Genomic DNA, 22,354 nt, shown 5'->3' on the forward strand with positions numbered 1-22,354 from the left:
AATTTACTCAATTTTTTTAAGGTAAGTGGTTGCAATCAATTTATTTAAGCTACATTTAAACAAAAAAGATTAGTAAAGTAAAATAAAATATAAAACTTTTGTTTAAATGTAGCTTAAATAAATTGATTGCAACCACTTACCTTAAAAAAATGATTAGAATCCCCATCTGAGCTGTGCCTGCTGGCAGGGTTATGAGAGAATCCACTGCAATTAAAATAATTAACTGCATCCTGCTTTTATTAAGTTAATAACAGCACCTGTGAGGACAAATCCAGTACTTCAAAGAGATGGAGGCTGTTTCAAACATCTTGTGCACACATTTTGAATGCAGTACCCTGTTAATATGAGTGCCAAGATAAAAATTCAGCTAAACATGGCAAACACAAAATAAAACAGCCCTTAATAACTTGAGAGTTTCAAATGTTAACATGGTTTACATAAAATGATAAAACTTGATTTCATTCATCGAAAATTGTACTGCTCAAATGTTGCTCTTTCATAGCTCAGAAATTTGATGGAGTTCCCCGCTGTGTTGCGTTTCATTTAAGTATCAACTTGGACATTTCTCCTTAAATGTGACCCTGCCTGTGAAAACAATGTGATTCACTGTTATCTAAATAAAATCATCCTACATGATGTAAAGAACATTTTGTGAAAATATAACCTTTATATCTTTAACATTGACTGAGCAAGGTCATATAAACTTTTATGCTCCTGTCATTATTAAATTGAGACTTTAGCAGGGTGACGTTATATAAAATTAGAGGAATGTCTACAGTAATTTGTTTCATTAGGAGCTATTGATGACAATAAGACAAATGTGCATTTTATGTTGCCTTTAAGGTAACTAGTTACACAAGATAAGTGAGAAATACAGAGCACACACAGAGGATTGTGTCTATGTTGAAGTTTATTCAGTGCATGATGATATATTTTACATTTGTCTTGATTTTTTTTTTTTTTTGCTGATGACAAAGACAGAGGGATGAGAAGGAAAAAGAACGTTTGACACTAAATGTACGATTTCCGTCTTTTCTCTACCTCAAGCTAGAATATGAAAAAGCGCACACAACACTGAACAAACTACATTTCGGTCTCTGTACAGGGTACTATCTGAACTATTATAAAAGTGTAACATTTTAAAATAGACATTTAAAAACTGGATGTTGGGCAGTATGTTTTACCACATGAGTACTTGCATCGCAGTCATTGTTGATGCACGATATAAAATCCACAAAATTGAGATTATTCAGAACTGAAATACCCAACCAGAATCTTCACTCCTGAATTTCAAGTAAATGAAAGCGTCTTTAATGACTCTGTGAATGCCCAAATCACACATTAATGTGCCGTAAAATCTGTCTGAATGCTTTAAAATCAATGCTCAGCACATTTAATTACCGTAATCGTTAATTAAATCCATTTCAGCCTAATCAATTCCAATTGATCTAAAATCACTTCAGGTTGTATGTACCGGTAGATAGTTTTCCTCTTTAAAGGCTTTGCAGATCTGCAATATACCTCATGGGTAAGAACATACTGCCCCCTCTAGTAGAAAAGTAGAAATATACTGAAAATGAACAAAGTTTCCCTGCAAATCCCATTTAAAAACTGGCAGGAGCTGGTGTTTGGGGTGCTGGATCTAATACAAAACCTCAAAGCTGCATTAAGAGAGCAGGGCATCTAAAATGCAAAGTACACACACAAACAGAAAATAAAAACTGAAGAATAAATAGAAATATCATAAAGTGTAGCTTCACTACAACAACCCCACTCCACCTTCATTGGACCCCAATTCATGACGACAAAGAACAACATACAAAAGAAATATGGATGCATACCTTTAACTAAATTAAATCAGTAACATGTTACAATCACAAAACAGTTGTATTTGCTAATATTAGTTAATGCATAATGAACATGAACTATTGTACAGGGTTCCCACAAGAAGTCAAATGTCACATTCCCTGACATTCACTGACTAAAAAGCAGAATTTTCATGACCTATGTCCGGGATGCTGTAAGTCTGGATAATGTAGAAGTGCAGCTTTTTTAATTGTAGTCAGCGAAGGTTTGAACCCGGAAATGGTATTCCTTACGTCACAAGTTAACAAGCCGATTACATTTTGATAAATGTAAACTAACACTTAAAGCAACAAACAAAAATCCCTGATATTCCATGACTAAATATATAAAAAATATAAAATTTCCTGACTTTCAATGTCTGGAAAAGACCTCAGAAATTCCATGACCCGTGGGGACCCTGACTGTATTGACATTAACTAACATTTACAAAGATTAATAAATGCTGGAAAACTTTATTGCTCATTGTTAAGTTTATTTTAACTCTTTCCCCGCCAGTGTTTTTTTTAAAGTTGCCAAAGTTGATTTTCACAGAAGTTTAATGCCTTCTAGAACATTTTCTTCTATAAATGTATAAACATACAATATATCAAATGAAAGAACAGTCCCCCTGCTTTCGAACAAACAAACAAACAAACAGAAAAAAGTTTCATCCTATCTTCATTTTTTCTCATTTGATCACCTCTCAAATATTCTTCAAAAATACAAAATTTTGAGCAAAAAGCTGACATAATTGCATTTTTGTAAAGGTCTTTTGTTAGAGATCAGATTCAGAACGATGATCATTCATGTGGATGCTTCAGTCTTTTATAAGTTGGGTAAAAGCGCAACCTAGTGAATAAAAGCGGAAATATGGATTGCCGTAAAAAGTCGTCATTGGCAGGAAAGCATTTTCTCTTAATTGAGAAGATAACTTGTCAATGGCGGGGACAGAGTTAATTAATCCATTTACTAATGTTAACAAATACAACTTTATTGTAAAGTGCTACCATTAAAACACACAAAAAACATCTTAAAATTGTTCCAGCGTTTTCAACAAAAATAACACTTTAGTTTTACACTCAGAACAAAAGGATAATATCACATTTAGGAGGAACATGAAACATAAAGCTTTGCAACAGGATGACATAATTCACCTAAAATATGAAGGTACAGTATTCTCACCCTCATGTTGTTCAGAGCCTCTATCTTTCAGTTTACCATCGAGAAACACAGAAAAAGATGTCAAAGCTTGAACAGGACAAATGCTATTGAGCATGAGAATTATGACAGTTCTAACTATAACATTTAAGGTGAGCTACACCTTTAACACATGTTTTGGATTTTCCTTAACCCTGTAAAAACACACACTTTAACAACAGCTGGTCAAATAAACCAACAGCTAAAATTAAGTTAAATTAAATAAATTCACAATGTAGAAACCTGATGCTTAAATTCCCACCACCACCCAGTAAATGTGTGAACCATCCCTTTGGAATCCACCTTATAAATATCCCATGAATTTAAGATACAAACTAATTCTTTTGCCACAGTTTTACAAAACATTTTTAAACTTGGTTTACTCGGTCACAGAATGTCTTGAATGAGGTGGAGCTCAAAAAGGGTTTTACGAAAAGTCCATCTGAGGTGCTGAAGTGAATTCGAATTGGTCTTTGTTGCTTAGACACAGGACGAGAGCAGATGGTTTGGAGGCTCAGTCTGCAGTATCGATGCTTGAGGTCTGACAGACATTTAGGGGTCGGTTGATGGGTGGGTCATAGGCGGCTACAGGAAGTGTCGTGTGGGTGGGTGGACATGGAGGGCTGGTGGCTTTATTCACATTCGTAAACCCGACTTGTTCCATTTCTTCACCCTGTAAAAAAGTGAGATCAAATCACGTGAGAAAGAACAAACAAGAAAACATTTCTGGTCAGGCAAAGAGTAAACATATCCAGAAACAGGTCGTGGAGAACAAAACAGATCAGAGTGACATGAAAGGAAAACGGTTGGTCAATAAGAAAAGTGTAGCTCTCTCTAGAGAAAGTCAAGTAAACACTGGTGGAGTAAACGGAGGCGACCGGGTCTCTGCACGCAAAAAACACGGCACCGTGGGAACGTGCGCACAGGGCAGCCTTACCCAAGAGCCTCTGGTAGTTCTGCGTGTGTATACATACCACCCTGACAGCTGCTTAAACAGCACCAGATGCCCAGTGCCTCACATAAACAGACCAAAAGCCCCACATTTACAGATCTAATGCTGCGAGCAGGGAGGTTTTCTCAGAGGAGGTAAGACGGACACTGACTCATCCAAATACTTCAAAAGAGTAACACTACAAAAATGTTGATGCATTGATTTCTCACAACCCTGTCTCCGTTATTGGACACACACACACAGTTTGGTTCTTTCAGTCTTCACAATTGAGTTGATTCATGTGCTGTATGTTAGATAAAGGAGAAGGGTCCAATGTAAAGTATCTCATAGTGACAACAGTGGATTATGTTTCTAAGGGAGGACTTGAAGCATAGAGGGAATACATGAGGGGAGCAACAGTCAAATACAGGTGAAGGAGTCTGTGCTGGAAGGGAAGGCAGAGCGTCTAGGTCTGTTGTTTATATTTAGGTTAAATGAAACGTGCACATCTATGGTCCGTATAACACCTGCAGTCTGTATTGAGGAGTTGACTAATGGTCTGAAAAAGAGGTGACTATCAATAATAACAGACAAACTCTTTGACATCTCATTTAAGAAAACCACTATTGGCAACTATATTTGGACTACTTCGTGTTCTTCCTTTTAAATTTCATACCATAAATATAGCACAGGTCTGTGAAGATTTGCAAATATGTTATCAGAAATACAAACACAGATACGCATCATAAAAACATGTGTGGTTGCAGAACAGAGCGTTTTATGGAGGTAGAGTTGATTTTCTCTGATGTTAATGGTTACTTTAAATCATGCAGTTTATTGCTGTGTTCTCACTGTCCTCTATATAAGCTCCTCTATAAAGAGTTTTTCTATTCATAAAGACATCTTGGATTATTTATTAGTGGTGAGCCTTATATTTTGGGCAAAGAATGTAGGAGTTCACTCTCTTTACATCTGATTTTGAAATGAAGCGGTCAAACACACACCAGAAGAATGTTGTACTGGAATTTAAATTGGAAATGTCATTCATTCAAAACACGTTTGTAGCGTGTTTAAAAGTCATGAATAATTATGCTTTTTTGACCATATACATATATCTGGGTCAGCGTCTTGACTTGCATATATGTGTGCCGTTGGCATTATTTACTAAAAAATAAATTGATAGATTCGGTGATATGTATCACTAAACATTTTCAGTATTTTTTATTAAGAAAAACTCATTTGTTTTGGTATCTCAAACTTGTAAAATAGCAGGTTTGGCGCCATCCATACAAGTTAGCAGCTTAAGGCAACTGTTAAAATTGTGTTTAAATAAAAAAATTATTTGGCATTCTTTTATGTTAAAAACACAAACATCAGTAGCTGTTGGGATGTTAGGATAATTGAAAAACTTTTGTCCAACACAAATGACAATGTAGTACAACCGCAATCATGGGTCTTTTATTAAGAAGTATAAACAATAAACATGATATCACATCATCCAGTGAATCCCTGGTGGTCTTTATAGCTGAATTTGTAGATTTCTCTCAAATACTGAAAATCTGCTATTTTAATGTTATGGGTAGACTGGGACACTTTGGGGCGGTTTCCCTTACAGGGATTAGCTTAAGCCAGGACTAGACCTGAGTTTAATTGGGAAATATAACTAGTTTTAACAAACATGCGTTACTAAAAACATTACTTACGTGCATTTTGAGGCAAAACAAAGGGCACTGATGTATTTTAAGATATGTCAGTGCAAGTTGTTTTGAGTTTGGACAGCTGTTACATTTGTTTTAGTCTAGGACTAGTCTAATCCCTGTCCGGGAAACCGCCCCTTTATGTTTTAGGTGGTGCCACCAATGTAAAACTAGATTAAATGCTATTTTATCAAATACATTTACTGTAATTGTATTTATCGAATTTGATATCACAGGCAAAAGCTTATACCAACATCCAATTAGAAGTCTGTTAAATGTAAATTCAATGCAGAGGTCATGAGGTGCAACCAGAAAGTCAAAGAGTGCAACTGCTATGAATGCCTCTAGCGAGCTTTTACGCCGCCGTATGTTTTTAATTATTTCCAATGGAGGCACGGCGCTTTAAAAAAAAAAAAACAGCAGCTGGCGGGTTTTTTGTGTGCTGATGGCAATTTTTAGATAATAGATAAAGGTTTTAACACAAGTAAAAGTTTTAATCTAAGATTTATTAATCTGTGTTTAAATTGAAGTGGTGCAACACAAATTAAATTAGAATTAAACTGAAATCAACAAACCCTAGATTAGCTCAAAACTCTGCTTAATTTAATCCTTGTTGGTGCAACCCACTCGAAATGTATTAATGTTTTTATTTACATGAAATTATTATCTACCTTCAGTAACAAAAAGGTTGTTAAACTTTAAGGGTGGTTAGAGTAATCCAGGACTAGGCCTTAGTTATATTAGGACATTTTTTTAGGACAAAACCTTGCCAAAAACAATACTGGCGTGTATCTTGAGACAAAACAGTAGCACGGATATACATGTTTAAATCTGTCAGAAGAATTAAATTATGGCAGCTCAAACACACATTTTGGGACTAGAATAAGCCCTGTCCGGGAAACCGCCCCAAAATCTACAGTACAGTATATATGTTTTATTATTTTCTTTCCTTTATTCTGTATTCAAAGTTGTGTATTGTTGGACTTTTTCTTTCTGTTTGTTGAAATGTTATTCTTCACCTTTGTATTCTTTAAGCAACTTTATAAAAAAAAAGTGCTGTATAAATGCATATGTATAAATAGACATATCTATAGATGGCACTGCAAACATGCATTATTTCCTCTAATGTTTAATGTCTAATATTTCTATGATGCATGTCAATTGTTAATTCATAATAAAATGTATTGTTAAAACTATGCATACATCAGTACTGCATCACATTGCTTACCATTCAAGTTACAGTCATTTTTTAACTCAGCAAATGAATTATTTATTTCTGAATGGTCCCTAGATCAGGTAAATAAGCTGCCTTCTGCAATTTTCTTGCTGTTTAAAGACGATACAACTCTCTGCAGCAATGGGTTTTAGTAATAGGTTTAATGTAGCTTTGGAGATTGCAGTGCTCTAAACAGTGGCTCTCTGGGGAGGATGAGAGTTAAATGTCATAAACATAAGAGTCTCCAATGCTTTAACCTGACACTACTGTAAAAAATAAGTTTAAAACAGACGGTTTAATTGAACATCAATGTATTTGTGCTGCAGTAATGATCGGTATATGGATCATGCATGTACTGTAACATTGAAAGGAAAACATGGAATGAGAAACTCATTTTCAGGTCATGCAGGTGGAAACTAACCTGCGTCTCATGTTGATGTTACTCTGGGTTGATCTCCGTTTCCTGATGGACCACCACTTTAGTGACAGACATGTCAGGATGCTGTTCTTTAGCCTCTTTTATAGCCTGAGCAAGAGCCTGAACATCAGACATCACAGCCTTAAAGCAATGACACATCACTGTGCTATAAAAATTAGCAGTTGCTCTAGAGACCCCATTAAAGGATAATTCCGGTATTTAACACTTTGAGTCTCATTTCTGGTTTGTTTTGGATGAACTACAGTGATGGACACAGACATTTTGACAATGGGTCGTGTCTTGACTTTTCGACCTATTCAGAAGCGTCTCTTGACCGCCCCAGAACGGAAGCCAATGGGCACGCACAAACACGTCACCAAAACAACACCCAACGTTCACCTCCAAAACTGTACCACTCACCGAGTGGCCCGCGGCGCTCGCCGATGACCAAAAACAAATATATTAGCGCAATGTATGATTTCAGTCCGTGTTATTTGCTATAGTGGAACTATTTTTTCAGATACCTCACAACCGCGTATATACTTCCGCTCTATATTTGAGTCTGAAGCATGAATGAACGTAGTCCAACAAACTGTAATAAAACGGTAGCATACTTTCAAAATCAAGTTTATTTAAAACACTTACACCATCCAATATGTTTTTTCATCAGCAAAACAATAAAGAAGATATTTTGCAGAAACCCCAGTGCTCCGTCATGCAAGTCAACAGATCCGCACACTTTAAGAGCTAAAGCATATATATCCAATACAACAGTAATCCCCCATAACTCCGTGTGACATATTGACGTCTTATGAAGCAAATCAATCAGTTTTTGCAAGAAACTGAACGTTATTTACAACACTATTAGCGTGAATGCCAAAGCAGGAAGCGTGCTTTCCGTTTGAGGTGATCTCTTCCACTAGTGCTGTTGGCTATGGATGTTGGTCTCTCTGCGCCACCTATAGAGCGGGAGCGTGAAGCGCACTTCCTGCTTGGCAAAAGCTCTGCATTAACGCTGTAATATATTTATATATATATATATATATATATATATATATATATATATATATATATATATATATATATATATATATATATATTCGAATCTCAAAACTGAAAATCGAATGTCAACCCACGAATCGAATGTCAGCCCTACAAATATGGGATACATTTCTTCTGAAAGTAAACAGACCCTTTTCTGTTTCCCGGCGGCGGAGTGATATATCAGCGAGCAATGCGTCTTCCAAGGGAAGTCAATGGAATTTTACAAAATGCCAAATAAAACACGACAGAAACTGTATTTCGCTACACAACTTGTTTTTAATCATCAACGAACACCACGAACCACTCGGTGAGCAGCACAGCCCCGAAAATGAACGTCAAGTGCTGTTCCAACGACGTGCCTGCGCACGGCCACCGACCTCCACTCTGAAGCAGTCAAGAGACGCCTCCAAACGAGTCAAAAACTCAAGACACGACCCACCGTCAAAACCCCCGTGTCCATCACTGCAGTCCATCCAAAACAAACCAGAAATGAGACCCAAAGTGCCAAACACCGGAATTATCCTTTAACTAACAAGAAAACAAGAAAATTGTCCGAGCCACTTGAAACTTCTAGAGGCGGCCATCTTTCAAGATGGCCACCATCTCAGTGGAGCAATTAGGCTTAAGAAATCATTTAGTTGGTGATTCAAGCATGAAAATGCCATGAGCCGTCTCAAAGGGTCATTTGACAAGAAACATAACATTTCAAGATATTTCTGGATTACTGCCACCCGCCATGTGAATCTTAAAATGCGGATCTCATTGAAATGTATTGGGTTCCTCAAAAGACTCTGTCAAGAGAGGTAGTTTGACTGTATTTTGTCTGACTCCTCACCCATGACCTGTCCAGTTGGGTAAAGCCTGTCAGGAGTTGCCTCCCACTGGCATGGCTCTCAGGATTCATTGAGGTCCACAAGCTCCCTTACCACGACAAGGTAACAGTCACAAGGGAGTTTTTTTTTTGTTTTTAAACATGTCAAATTAATACTGAGAGGTGGGAAAACAAAAATAAGATTAATAAATTAGCACAGATGTGATGCTGTAGGGAGAGTGCACCAAACAAAAAAGAGCAATGACTAATACTAAATGTCAATAAGAACAGATCCAGAGGCAACAGCGACTCTGGCTGACACAACCATGGAACAATGACAAACAGAAAGTATCTCAAACAATACTAAGGAACTGAACTGAAAATGTCACAGTGATAGTCTGGGGACACAATAAAACATGATGCGCTGATGTGGCGAGGGGAAGCCGAGCCATAGGCCTACACCGGAAAACATAAGGACTAATACTGGCAAAAGAAACATGCAAATAGGTTCTAGCAGAGGCAACTACATAGACATGTGCAACTGAGTCCATATCTGAAGCACTTACACCTTCCAGTACATGCCTTGTTGCACCCACATTTGGTCAACTCCCAACAACTCTCTGCAATAGGTGGAAGTGGAGTCCAGAAGACTTTCCACTCTTCATCCTTTTAACCCCACCCCAGGTGGATGAGCACGGCATTTGTGGATGTGGCTTCAATGCCTGTCCCCACAAGTATCCAGCCTCATAAGAAGCACATTTGGCATGGTCTTTGAGTGCTGCTTGAGTTGGTGGGATCAAGTCATATTGTCTTTGCTTTCTGGCAAAGAGATCAAGCCTGGGCTCGTTCACAGTGGTGACCTGTCATACATTAGCACAACAAATCTCTCCAAAGCTTGCAGGTCACTATCCTTCACTGCAGAGGGACATTTGCTGAGTCTTGCAAATGTGTTTGAGACCTCATCACACGACCCATGTTTTCCAGGCAGACTTAACCTTGGCTCGGCTCTCCCGCACTGGCACCACCTGTCAATTCAGGTGCGGCTATGTAACTATTTTGGGGTAGATAAGACAGCATTTGGGATACTAACTTTACAATTAGCTGACATTATACCCCACTCTGAGTTTAACAGCAGTGATATGTCACCAGTGTGCCCTGCTAGTGCAGATATTCACTCTTGTCTAATCTATCTATAATCAACAAATGAACACAACTGTATTTTGATGCGCTAAAGGTTGTTCTTTAGAATAATCTAAAACATATAAAATAAAATGACATCAAATTGCCCTGAATGATAAAAAAAACAATACATTTCTATCGGAAAATGAATCTTTTGAGGATCCAGGGGTCCGCCATCTTGAAAATAGAGATGTCAAGTGGCTGAGAGTTTTTTCTTGTCAAGAAATCCTTAGAGACTGCTCATTCCAATTTGCATGCTTATGTCACTAACTAACAAATATATTGCATAACTGCTCTATTTAGGTAGTGGTAATCTCAAAAAATGGCCGCCATCTTGAAATCTCAAGTAGCTCTAGGTGGCTTATTGTCAGGTGACCCACAGAGACCGCCCATGCCAACCCTCACGCCCGCATCACCAAATTAACCACTATATCACTTAACTGCTTCACTAAGGTGTCGGCCATCTTGAAAAATGCAAGCCATCCTGAAATTTCAAGTGTCTCGGACAATTTTCTTGTCAAGTGGAGACTTCTCATGCCAATTTTTACGCTTGTATCATGAACTGAACGATTCTGCCAAACATAAGCATTAGCCACTCAATTATGTTAGGTAATAGACAAACTGATAAAAAGTATCTTAAATGCACTGTAGGTAGCAAAAAGTAGATAACAGTGTCTGGGAAATTAATTTATCAAATCAAATAAAACAAAGGCTACGTCACCCATATGGATGGGAAATACATGAACACAGGTACGAACATTATATTTGTTAAATCATTTTATTCATGCAGCTGCTATGGTGTGTGAATACATTTTACCTTATCATGATCAATCTCAGTGTCTCCTGTAATCACGATTCTCTTCTCAATACGAGTCTCTGAGATTCCTCCTTTCACCGTCTGAATGAGATACAAGGAGGAGATGCAAACCAGGCAATGAGACCATAAGTGTTCAGAAGCTCATGTAGAGTGACCTAATGTAAGTAAATGACAGATACCTTGGTGATCTGGGTTGTGGTGGTGGTGCTCACAGTCTCAGATGTGATCGTCTGGGCACTCAACAGCATTCCAGACTCCTTCTCACTCATTGCATTTTGCTATTAGAAGACCAAAACACATCTGATTAGAACATTACTTCATCACAATTACCATCACGTACGCTTGATCTCATTACAGAAGTTTGCTTTACAAGGACAACACAATCATAAATATGAATATGCTAAAATAAAAAATATAGTTTCATAACATGACTAATAGTTAATATGATAGCTGGTTTGATACAATAAAACATCTCATAAGTATAGGATATACAACTGTTACAGAATATCCATAACATGGCATATATAAACTAGAACCGACAAATGACAAGGAGAATTCAGTGTTAATAAAGAGTCCACATAATAGTGCACAGGTAAGTCAACAATCAATGATGATGAATGACGGGGTGCAAAGGATTATGGAAAATGAAATTCGGTGAGTGAGGGCAGATGATGGGCAATTGTGACAGTACTACTCCCTCTCAAAAAGGTGCGACCTCGCGCCACAGAGGAAGATAAAGCACTGGAGGGGACTCTGGGGGAGGACGGAAGACCACAGGAGGAAGAACGAAGAAGTCCAGGCTGGGTCCGCGAGCAGGGAGAGAACCCAGACCACAGCTAGACTGATGTCCCACGAAAAAGTTGATGGAGGGAGGAGCCATGGAGGAGGTAAAAGTGGGGACAACAGGGTGACGACTGAGTGACATGAAGCTGGTGTGAGAGGAGCCCAGGATGGAGATGAGCAGACGGGGAGCCAGGTAGACACAAAGGACCCGGAGGGCCAAAGTGAAACAGCTCAGGCGACCAAGGTGGTGGCAAAGATCTTTAAAGAGCACCAATGGTCTGATTCACAATTTTACATTTCCTTTGGTGTGTAAGTGTGTATTAATATATGTTAACTATATGCAAAAGGTATATACCCCAAAGTAAACAATGACAGAGTTATCGTCTCTGACGTAAATCTCTTTTCTTGGACTACAACAAACACATGGATTGTAGGCAACAGTTTACTTCCTCATAATTTTTCCCGCTTGGAGCCCAGCGGAGTCAGAGGGATGAGGTGAAGGAGTGAAGTCCAAAAATGTAGACAGGGGGAAGTCCGACCAAGGCAGAGCCGGAGGGACGAGAGAGCCTGGCAAAGCTGGTGGACTGACAAGCCACAGTGGAGATGAGGGAGCAAGAAGCCAAGGTGAAGCCAATGGGCCGAAAGGCCAAGGTGGACTCAGAGGATGGAGACAGAGACAAGGGATACTCAAATCCAGAGGTAGCTGGCAGCAGAAGGTCCTGAAGCTCATCCGACCCACTGACTATGGCGTGCTGAGGGTGAGCTGAGGTGTCTTCGGAAGTCAGGTGTCCCAGTGCTGATGGACAGACTGGCAGATACTGCAGAGGAGGGAGTGGGAGATGGATGCAGGATAACTGGGCGGAACCAGCGGAGAGAAAGAATAGCTGGGCAGGACCCAAGAGACAGGGGTGGGCTGGGCAAGACCATTTCGTAGACTGGCAAAGGATTGGGGGCTGACATAAGGAAGCTGGATGCAACCAACAGAGATGAAGGAGAGCAGTGTGGGACCAGCAGGGACAAAGGGGAGCTGTACAGGACCAACAGAGGAAGCAGACAGCAGAATTCCTCATTACACCAGTCTATACATCCAGTAACTCTCAGCTCACCCTCAGCTGCGAAGTATGGGCAGAGTCAAGGCAAAGCACATAGCTGCCAGCTCATGCACCTGGTCAGAGATTCTCTGAGGCTCAGGCTCCAGTGGAAAATGGGCTCAGGCTCTACGTCTGCGGTGGGCTCAGGCTCTATGCACTGGGGTGATAGCTGGCTGGGTTCTGGGTATGAGTACTGTACGGCAATGTGCGGCAAAGCTCCCTCAAGGACCCTCCCTGGAGAGCTGTGCCTATGTGACGGGGTTGAGGCCAACACGCAGGAAGATACAGAGGCAGTCCAGGAAGGTGAAGTGCAAAAAGTCACTAATGTGTTTCTCAAGGGAGCGATCTCCCTGCTCAAGGCACAGGAAGCAAACAGTAGGGAAGTCCATAGTGTGATGGTGACAAGGGGAAATTTAACTAGAAAACTACTTGTAAAATACAAGTTCTTTAATGAATTAAAACAGTCGGGAAACAGGAACAACACAGAACAAGGTGGCATACGCAAACAAGAACTGAAAAATGACCAGGGGAATGCGGTGTTAATAAAGATTACAGAAAATAGTGCACAGGTGAAAACAACAATCAAAGATTATGGATGACGAGGTGCAAAGGATTATGGGTAAAGGAGTCCGGTGGTTGAAGGCAGATGACGAAGGATTGTGACAATGACGTGGCATTACAACATTTTTATCTTCTTTATGATGATAATAGATTTTAAAGATATTCTGATATTAGGTGCACACTTGTAGGATTACATTACATCAGTGTTTTTACTTATATACAATAATATTATGAAGCAAAAATCTAAACGATCATATCTAACATCAACCAATGGTAATTGTTTCAAAAATCACTAGTATAAGCCGACTTGGATACTGATACTATGTCCCGAAACAGATCTACAGTATGTGCCCATACTAGTACAAATACTGATACACGTACAGTACTCCAATACTCCAATACAAACACATATTACCTTACAAATATTAAATATACAATATTGAGAAATATTGATTGTTTAAAAAACAGCTGATGTACTGTAGATAACAATATAAACTGATACTGATAAAACTATTGATACCGATACAATGTACAATTCTTCCAACATCACCAACATCGTTCTGTTCATTGCCATTTTCAAACAAGAGCTGGCACAAAAACAAACAACAAATAGCCAACCAAACACCAACCAAAATTCACAAAAAAAAATTCACAACAAAAACACAAATGTGTTTTCAGTGTCATTCAGCAATATTCACTTCTGACGAAAGGTAGAGACAAAATGCACAATACAAAGGCCGCATGTCCTAGACTCCCTCTCACCTGTGCAGACTCATAGGTGATGGTCTTGGTCTCTGTGTGCACTATCGGTATGTCCTTGGTGGCGATTTCGCCGCGAAGGGAGTTGGTGACATCAGAAATGGTGATAGTTTTTGTCTTCATCACAGGAGACTGTGTGAAAGGGGTCAAGATGAAAGTGAGTGAGATTGCTTTTCTCACTACATTAACTTTAGTTGAACACATCAACAATTACTAAACACCATCTGGAACCTTTGTCCGAGTCTCTGTAATGCAAGGCCGATTTTCTATGCTGACCACTTCATAAAAAACAGCTACCAATCCGAAAAAAAATGCTTAGTCTGTTTACACCAAAACCCCTAGAGGTATTTTATGACTCTCCTTAAAATTGTTTTTGCTCAGCAGATAGGCTCTGAAAAGTGTTCAACAAGCAACATAGCACACTGATTTGATTCCTTGAACACAAGTGAACGAAAATGCTACCACAGCTTGGCTAAACTATATAACCCGCAAGAAGAAAATTTTTTTTTTTATGTTCAAATGATATTTGGCTGCACAGAACTAGCCCATCAAGTGGTTCAACTTTAAGGATACCACAATCCATCAAAGAGGTCCATTTACATACATATTCATAAAAATCTTCATACATAAAGGGTGTGTAGCTTCAGTGTTAAATGAAGGGTATGGGTATAATAAGATGAAGCGTATGTATATTATAAAATATGGCTGTGTGTCTTATGAAACACTCTGTGAAAGGACCGGGGTGAAGTCTTCAGCATTTTATAAAAGTTCAGCATTTCTATTACCCATAATGCACATCTTAGATATGCAGATTATGCACTTCAGAGCCCTGACAAATTACATACATTTTTCTTTTTAATCTTTTATCTCCAGGCACTCTGCCAAAAAAGCTTTTGATTTAGGAACATTTTACACATGGCAAATCAGAAATTATTTTCAGTCAATACGTCCGGTTGACAGACGTCATACAGTAGCTGCTGTAAGTCAAAGCAATGTGACACTTTAAAAAAACAGCTTGCATTAAAAGATCTGTTTCTTTACTTATGGTTACTGGCTAAAAATGACAAACAAGTAAAGTGAAATCAAATGCTATACTGGTAAAGAAAAAGAAAGAGTAAAACTGCAAAAGTTATTTGCATTTGCAAATAAGGAATTATTATTTTCTGTGAGAAACAAAGGTATCTACCTTAAAGTTAAGTCAAATCCTCATGTGGCCCATATTCAAATCTTTAAACATGAATAATCAAGTGGAAATTGTGAAAATGACTATGATTGATTTTTTAAATCTATCTTTAGTACTGTGAAAAATATGAATAAGCAGCACATGACACTGTCACGTAGACATTATCCTGGTGGTCTGAATTAGAAAGTTGAATATGCATAAAAAAGTTCATAATATTATAATAATATTTTTTCCACTTTATATGCCATTTCATCTACTGCTACACTTGTCATATTTCCACTGTTACATAACTGCTGGCCTCATTGTACGGAACCTCACTACACTGTAAAAGATTCCTTGTCAAGAAGTTATTTCAACTTTATTTTTATAATTTATAGCTTCTCTCTAGTCAAGAAAGTTTAAATGAATTGCAATTTTAAGTTAATTAAACTTAAACATGCAAAAATACATTTATCTTAATCTGTTTAATCTAAAAAGAAAAATAATTTAATAATATATAACTTATATTTTATTGTTGCCATTGATTGTGAAGCATACAAACTGACCAACAGTTCATGAAAACCGGTAATAAATGTTGTATGCACCTGGCAAACTCAACTATTTGTATTAAAGTCTAGTCCACCTTAATTAAATGCAAACAGGTATGCACTGCTGTGCTACCATAGACATTATATACGTAGACACCTCATGACGTCCTGGAACGCATCAAGCGTCGGCGCCATATTGGATGGGTCTCCTCACTGTGCTAGCATCAGAGTCAATCGGAGTTAACGGAAAGAAAGCAACTATGCCCGTATTTTGTGCAGCTTACGGTTGCAATAACCGGCGCAGTATTGATTCTAGATCACATGGGATTACATTTCACAAGTAAGATTGAACAATCATTTTGGTTATTTTACGTTATTATTTATAATATTATGTCAATGTTCAGCAGGAACTGGTACTCTCTCTCATGATCTCTCGCTGTTTTTCCTTCACATTTGAAGGTTTCCCAGTGATACAGGCATGAGGAGGCAATGGGAAGTTGCTATAAAACGGGAGGGTTTTGTTGTGACAGAGTCGTCAAAGCTCTATATGCCACTTCAGTAGAGCGGCCGCCATTTTGGAATGAAAATTCTCGCAGCCAATTCATTCATATTAAAATTAATTTAATACCTAATTACATAAAATACCCAATTACGTAAAAATTACATAAAAATTGTGTACTTTTACTTTTCTTGAGTAAAAGTACTAAAGTACTTTTTAAGTAAAAGTAAAAAAAAGTAGATGTTTAATGTACTTAAAGGAACAGTATGTAGGATTGTGGCCAAAACTGGTATTGCAATAACAAAACTTGTGGCTAAAACTGGTACTGCAATCACACAACTGGTGGCCAATACACAAAATGACAACATAAACATCAGTTGAGGGCTGCAAATCCACTTTTTAAATGACAATATCCTGGCCAGACCACTGTTGTCAGTAATATAAGTATTTAAAATGAAAATGATTTCTTAATGTCTAGTGACATATCAGGGCCATTTTATGATTAATTGATATACATTTATTACATACTGTTCCTTCAAATATTAAATATAAACCAAAAAGTTGAAATTATGAAATGTAAAAATTATGATAATATGCTTTGGAATACAATCCAAAGAAAAACACTGATAAAATACAGATACTTGATACTTTTATGTAGAAACTAAAATACTTAAGTAGTGTCTGCCTCTGTCAATATGCCATACTTGAAGAGCATAATACAAAGTATTTTAGCATGAAAGCAGAATTTTTCAATGTGTGACAGCGTCCTGTATCCTAACTAAATCTCTGCCACTTATAACAACTCAAACTGTGTGAAAATCCGGTAAAAATTAGGGGAGTTATGATTATTCCTCATTAAAAATGAATGCAAGGGAGCGCACTGGACACCCATCCAAGATGGCGGCCGCGCGATACGTCAGCTTCCACTCACTCATGCTACAGACCTATTACAGATCAGTGGGTGGGACTTACGAAAAAAACAAGAAAATAAACGATACAGCTGCCATTTTTTTAAGCTAAGTTAACAGACACTGTGGAGCCAGGCTTGATGTTTTACAACAATGGCGAAAGGTATTCAATATAACATGGAAGAGGGTGATTTCGAAAACGTGATGCTTGAAAGGAATGTTTGTGGCTACCTTTATGAGCCATCAGCTCTTTGAAACTGCGAAGAGCAGCTGAGGCAGCTGGAGGAACAGGGGGCGGCTATGGCGGCTGCTGCAGCCGAGGCAGAAGACCTGCTTGTCCCAGCCGAGTCGTTTCTTACTTATTAAAATAATTATGGAACCAGAAAAATTTATTTTATTTGAGAAAATATGACACGTTGATGTTTAAACTAACCAACAGTATATCAAATCAATCAACCTTAGAAATATATGCAACATATATAGAATAATGTTAATACAAAACATTATAATCTTAAAACAAGACAAGAAACTTCTTTCTGCCTTTTTAAATACACACTTTTATTTAAAGCAACACTATGTAGGTTTTTTACCTTTAAATAATGTCTCTACAATTATTTCAGTGATAGAACAAATTTTAACTGGACAAATTGTACTGTTGCTGCAACCTGAGCAGCCTCCTAGCTGCTACAAGCACACTCTGAAAGTGGCGGTGGAGGGTAGAGCACACAGCTCCGCCCCTCCCCCTGCCTACAGAAGAGTGTCTGATACCAGGCACTGTTGCGCTTTTCAACCACATGGGGGAGCTGTAAGACATTTTTACATGGAAACTACATAGTGTTGCTTTAAAAAAGATTTAATATAATAATGTGATTCGCAGTGAAACAGAGAGAGCGAGAGAGAACGACTACTCAAAATGTTTAAGCGTCCAACTATGCGTGAATTATTCGGTTCAGTCACGCCTGGTGTGAACAATCTTTCGGAGAATTGTATTAGGACAAAGTGTAAATATTTTTTTTATTTAGAGCAGAGTCCCATTTGTTTGCATGAAGAGGGAAGGGTTTATATGCTTCACTTTTCAAGATATATGAGGCACACCTGATTGGGACACAGCTGCTGTGTGCTCATTCCATGGTCACAAAGTGAGGTCACAGTAAACTCAACATGCGCTCATATAATGAACTCAACAGTTTGAATTCACGAGCTTGCATATTAATAACAACGTGAGAATCTCACAGTATGAGTATGGTGTGATGTCACTGTGATCATCGCATGACCTCAGGTGTTGATTGGGAACTGACTATTCTTCTAAATGTTTTGAAAATGACTTTACAGCATTGTTGTCTTTGTTGTACAGCATATTTGATTGCACCTTGGATTGTCATTATCAGGGAATGGGTCTTCGTCAAGAGTTTATGCCATATTTAAACTGACACAAATGCAAACAAGTTCATGGGGTGTGAAAATAGTTGGTATGCTATGTTGTACAGTATCTTGTTAGTGATCATATAGCCGACAAAACAAGGAAAATATGCCAAATTTCAAGAAACAAAAACATGGATTGTGAAAATTTAGATGTGATCTAAAAGTGCAACATAAAACTGACTGTTTTATTTCAGTGTTCTTCAATGTCATTTGCCATTTATTTAATATGGCTTTTAAGGTCCTTAGATCTGCAAAGTTTTCTCTCAGAGGTGGTTCCTATACTAATGTACATTCAATTCAAACTTAAAACAATCAATGACACTGATCCTGATTTGAGTCATTTAAAGCTAGAGTGCCATCTAATTTACTATCAACATTAGTTAACAAAAAATACCAAAAATACAGTAACCTCAGTCCCAATGAAGGATAAACAGGGTAATATCATATTCAAGGTAATTGTGAGTAAAGCATTATCCGACTGGCATATCTAAAAATATATAGACTTCCTGCAGCAGTAGACTAAAGTTATTAGTAAGTAATACAGAAACCATTTTAATTCAATGGTTTAAAAACAAGCATTAATTTCAGCGGAATGCTCCATACATTATAAAGTCCATAGAAAATCAGCAACCATAATTCTCCATAGCAACAAAATAAGAAGTTAAAATGACCTAAAAGAAATACCAGTGCTTGCAAGGCACAAAATAGTGTAAGTTTTAAGTGTAAGTAAGCTTTTGTTATTAGCTTTGCTCAAATGCCTGCCAAGAATAAACATATACTGTGATAAAATCTTGTCGTGTAAATGCCACTATAGACAATAAAACGAGATGAAGAGATGCAAGAAACGACCAATCACAATTCCATAGGCAAACACTATAAAACATGACAGTTAGCGTAATTTCTGTGACTGAACAAACACCAAAAAATGCTGATTTAACATGTACATTTAAAAAAGAAAAATATTGAATCCATTCTGGAAATACAGCGCATTTGTATCCTGGAGTTTTGTGTCACACAAACATAAATAGTTGTTAATTCTAAACTATCAATTGAGCAAGAGAATCAAAGAGGAAAACTGAGGTCCACACTTTTTCTTTTTCCTCCATATAGTCTCAAAATCCACACTCGGGTTAGTCTGAAAAGTCTCCCTGATGTCTGTTTCTTCTTAGCTGTGTCTTAAAGAAAGACTAGCCACCACAACATCAATGCTGCCACCAGCAGGCCACTCAGCAGGATGGAGATACGGGTGTGATGCAAAACCACTGGGTACAGCTGGCAGACTCTGGTGGCACTCCACTCATCTTCTGTGGACACAGCTATTGAGATTTGGTCCCGAGCCTCAATGACTCTGTCTTCGTTACTAACATCATGTTCACCCTCCTCTATACACTGCAGGAGTGTCTGCCCCTCCGACACGGACGCCCAGTTGACCCTTACCTGTTCTCTCCTCGGCGTGTCTGCCGCACGCTTCCACCTCTGCGCGGAGCAATGGGACATTAAGAGAGACAGAGAACAATGAACAGACGTGTGGAGGGGGGTTGGGGGGAGGAGAGATGAGATGAGATTGACTGATAGGGCAAGAGATGCGAATGAGTGGTTGTGGAGAATTCTGGGTAGGTTTGAAATATTGATGTGAGCAGACAGGACACCAAACAGGGTGTGTCAGAGGCCTGTAGGGTTTGGTGTTGACGGTTTGTTTACCTGACAGACATTTAATCCAACCCAAGTACATTACGGCAGTGTAAATATAGCAGTCACAGACAAAGTAACATTATAAAACGGTTTAGCAACTACTTAGCAACAACTAAGTGAAATGCTAAGTGCTCTATCAGATAGAAGAGTATGTCATGTTATTCATGGGCTAGATAGAAGTAAACTACTTTACTTTAAAAAAAACTTCAGGAGCTGTCGGTTTGAATTCATATGGTTGGCGTGGGTGAACAAGATGATTTGGCGATGCATCTGAATCAGTAATCAGACGATGACAAAACACACAGAAGAAGATAGACAAATGTGGCACTGCCACCTTGAATCTGGACGATAACAAAAGAGGATAAACTTGGCTGTATAGTTGGCCATGTTTCACACAAATGCACGCACATCCCAACAAATACATGACACGTATGACAGGTCCTTTTAGTGACAACCTACTGATCTGCTTCCTTTATTTCTCATTAATTATTATTTTAATTTACATACTATGAAAAAAGCCCTATATTAATATGCAATGCCTTCTGTTTGTCTGTACATTTGCACTTAAACGTGCATTTTGTAAGATATTTGCAGTAAAATATCCAAAAGCCACTAGGGCAGTGTTATATATTTTGTCCACTGATTTCTATCAATATCTATGTTTTCAACTACTTGTAAATCGTGAGAAAATTGCCACTCAAAACATTGACACGGGGCAGTGCAGTCTCCTGTCAATGACGTCAATATGCACGTGGCCCTTTGTTACCACCTTTACTGACGTAAAAACCACATGACAACAGTGTCGTGGACAAATGCAGAAGTATGAGTTAGCGCCTGTCGGGCTACGCGCTTGTTTATGGACTAAGATTACTCTTTACCGTCTGTCTGTCGCTGGTTGTGTCAGCAAAGACAGCTCCCGTAAGCGTACAGGCCAACCAAACGACCCAAGAAGAGTTTGGAACAAGACGAGAGAAAGAATGACGATCAATATCGATGTTGCATTATCTGGATGGAGAGAGCTTCACGACAACATTTAACTAGACAGAGATGCTGATCTTGCTTGTGTTTTAAACGACGGGTGAGTTGTTTTGATTCGTAACTCTTCAAAAATCGAATGCTATTATATCGATCGCAACATTAGTGTGTAGACTGTAATCAGCGCGTGTTCCCGCGGATGATTTAATGCACATCAAGAGGTATTGTACAGCAATATAAATGGTCATTTTAAGACACTTCACAATAAGATTTGTACTGTCAATACATTATGTGAAAAATCATTGTAGATTGTAAGTTGAAAACTTAATTCTGTGCTGTGTTAACACACGAATTTGGACTCATACTGTAACATCTATGACAAACAATTTCGTTTTGAACATCAAATATAACATTTTATAACAAAATAAAAAGATGTCATCAAAAGCAACATTTATAAGACTTGATTACCGAATTCTACGTATTCCACCTTTAACAAGCCTAAACTATGCGCTTAATATTATTTTCATTTTAAAACTCATTTTTGGCTGTAGATATATCGTCTTCAATGGAGGGACAGAAAGCTCTCAGACTAAATCTAACGTTAAAACATCTTAAACTGTGCTCCGAAGATGAACAGAGGTCTTTTGTGTTTAGAACAACAGAAGGTTGAGTCATTAATGACATTATTTTCATTTTTGGGCGAACTATCCCTATTAAGTAGCCACGTTGTTCCCTTTGGGGGCGAGGGCGAAAACTAAACAAACAAAAGCCGCTTATCCACTATGTAAATACAAACAGA

At 38.1% G+C, this 22,354-nt stretch overlaps 1 protein-coding gene across 14 annotated transcripts in view; it reads right to left on the minus strand.

Moving 5' to 3' along the window:
* Positions 1-892: 892 nt before the first annotated feature.
* epb41a (erythrocyte membrane protein band 4.1a) overlaps positions 893-22,354 on the minus strand; it is a 101,543-nt gene continuing 80,081 nt past the window's right edge. For 9 of the 14 annotated variants that reach the window (XM_073857978.1, XM_073857986.1, XM_073857984.1 and 6 more), the window contains 5 exons: positions 14,353-14,481; positions 11,335-11,433; positions 11,156-11,236; positions 7,308-7,445; positions 893-3,715 (listed from right to left, as the gene is read on the minus strand). In XM_073857978.1, coding sequence (XP_073714079.1) covers positions 7,326-7,445; positions 11,156-11,236; positions 11,335-11,433; positions 14,353-14,481 — 429 coding nt within the window. In that variant the 3' untranslated portion in view covers positions 893-3,715; positions 7,308-7,325. The remainder of the gene's footprint in view (positions 3,716-7,307; positions 7,446-11,155; positions 11,237-11,334; positions 11,434-14,352; positions 14,482-22,354) is intronic. The other 5 variants (XM_055220764.2, XM_073857979.1, XM_055220772.2 and 2 more) reach the window with 3 other exon arrangements.

This window comes from Misgurnus anguillicaudatus, chromosome 20 (assembly GCF_027580225.2).
Source record: "Misgurnus anguillicaudatus chromosome 20, ASM2758022v2, whole genome shotgun sequence".
In the NCBI taxonomy this organism is placed as follows: Eukaryota; Metazoa; Chordata; class Actinopteri; order Cypriniformes; family Cobitidae; genus Misgurnus; species Misgurnus anguillicaudatus.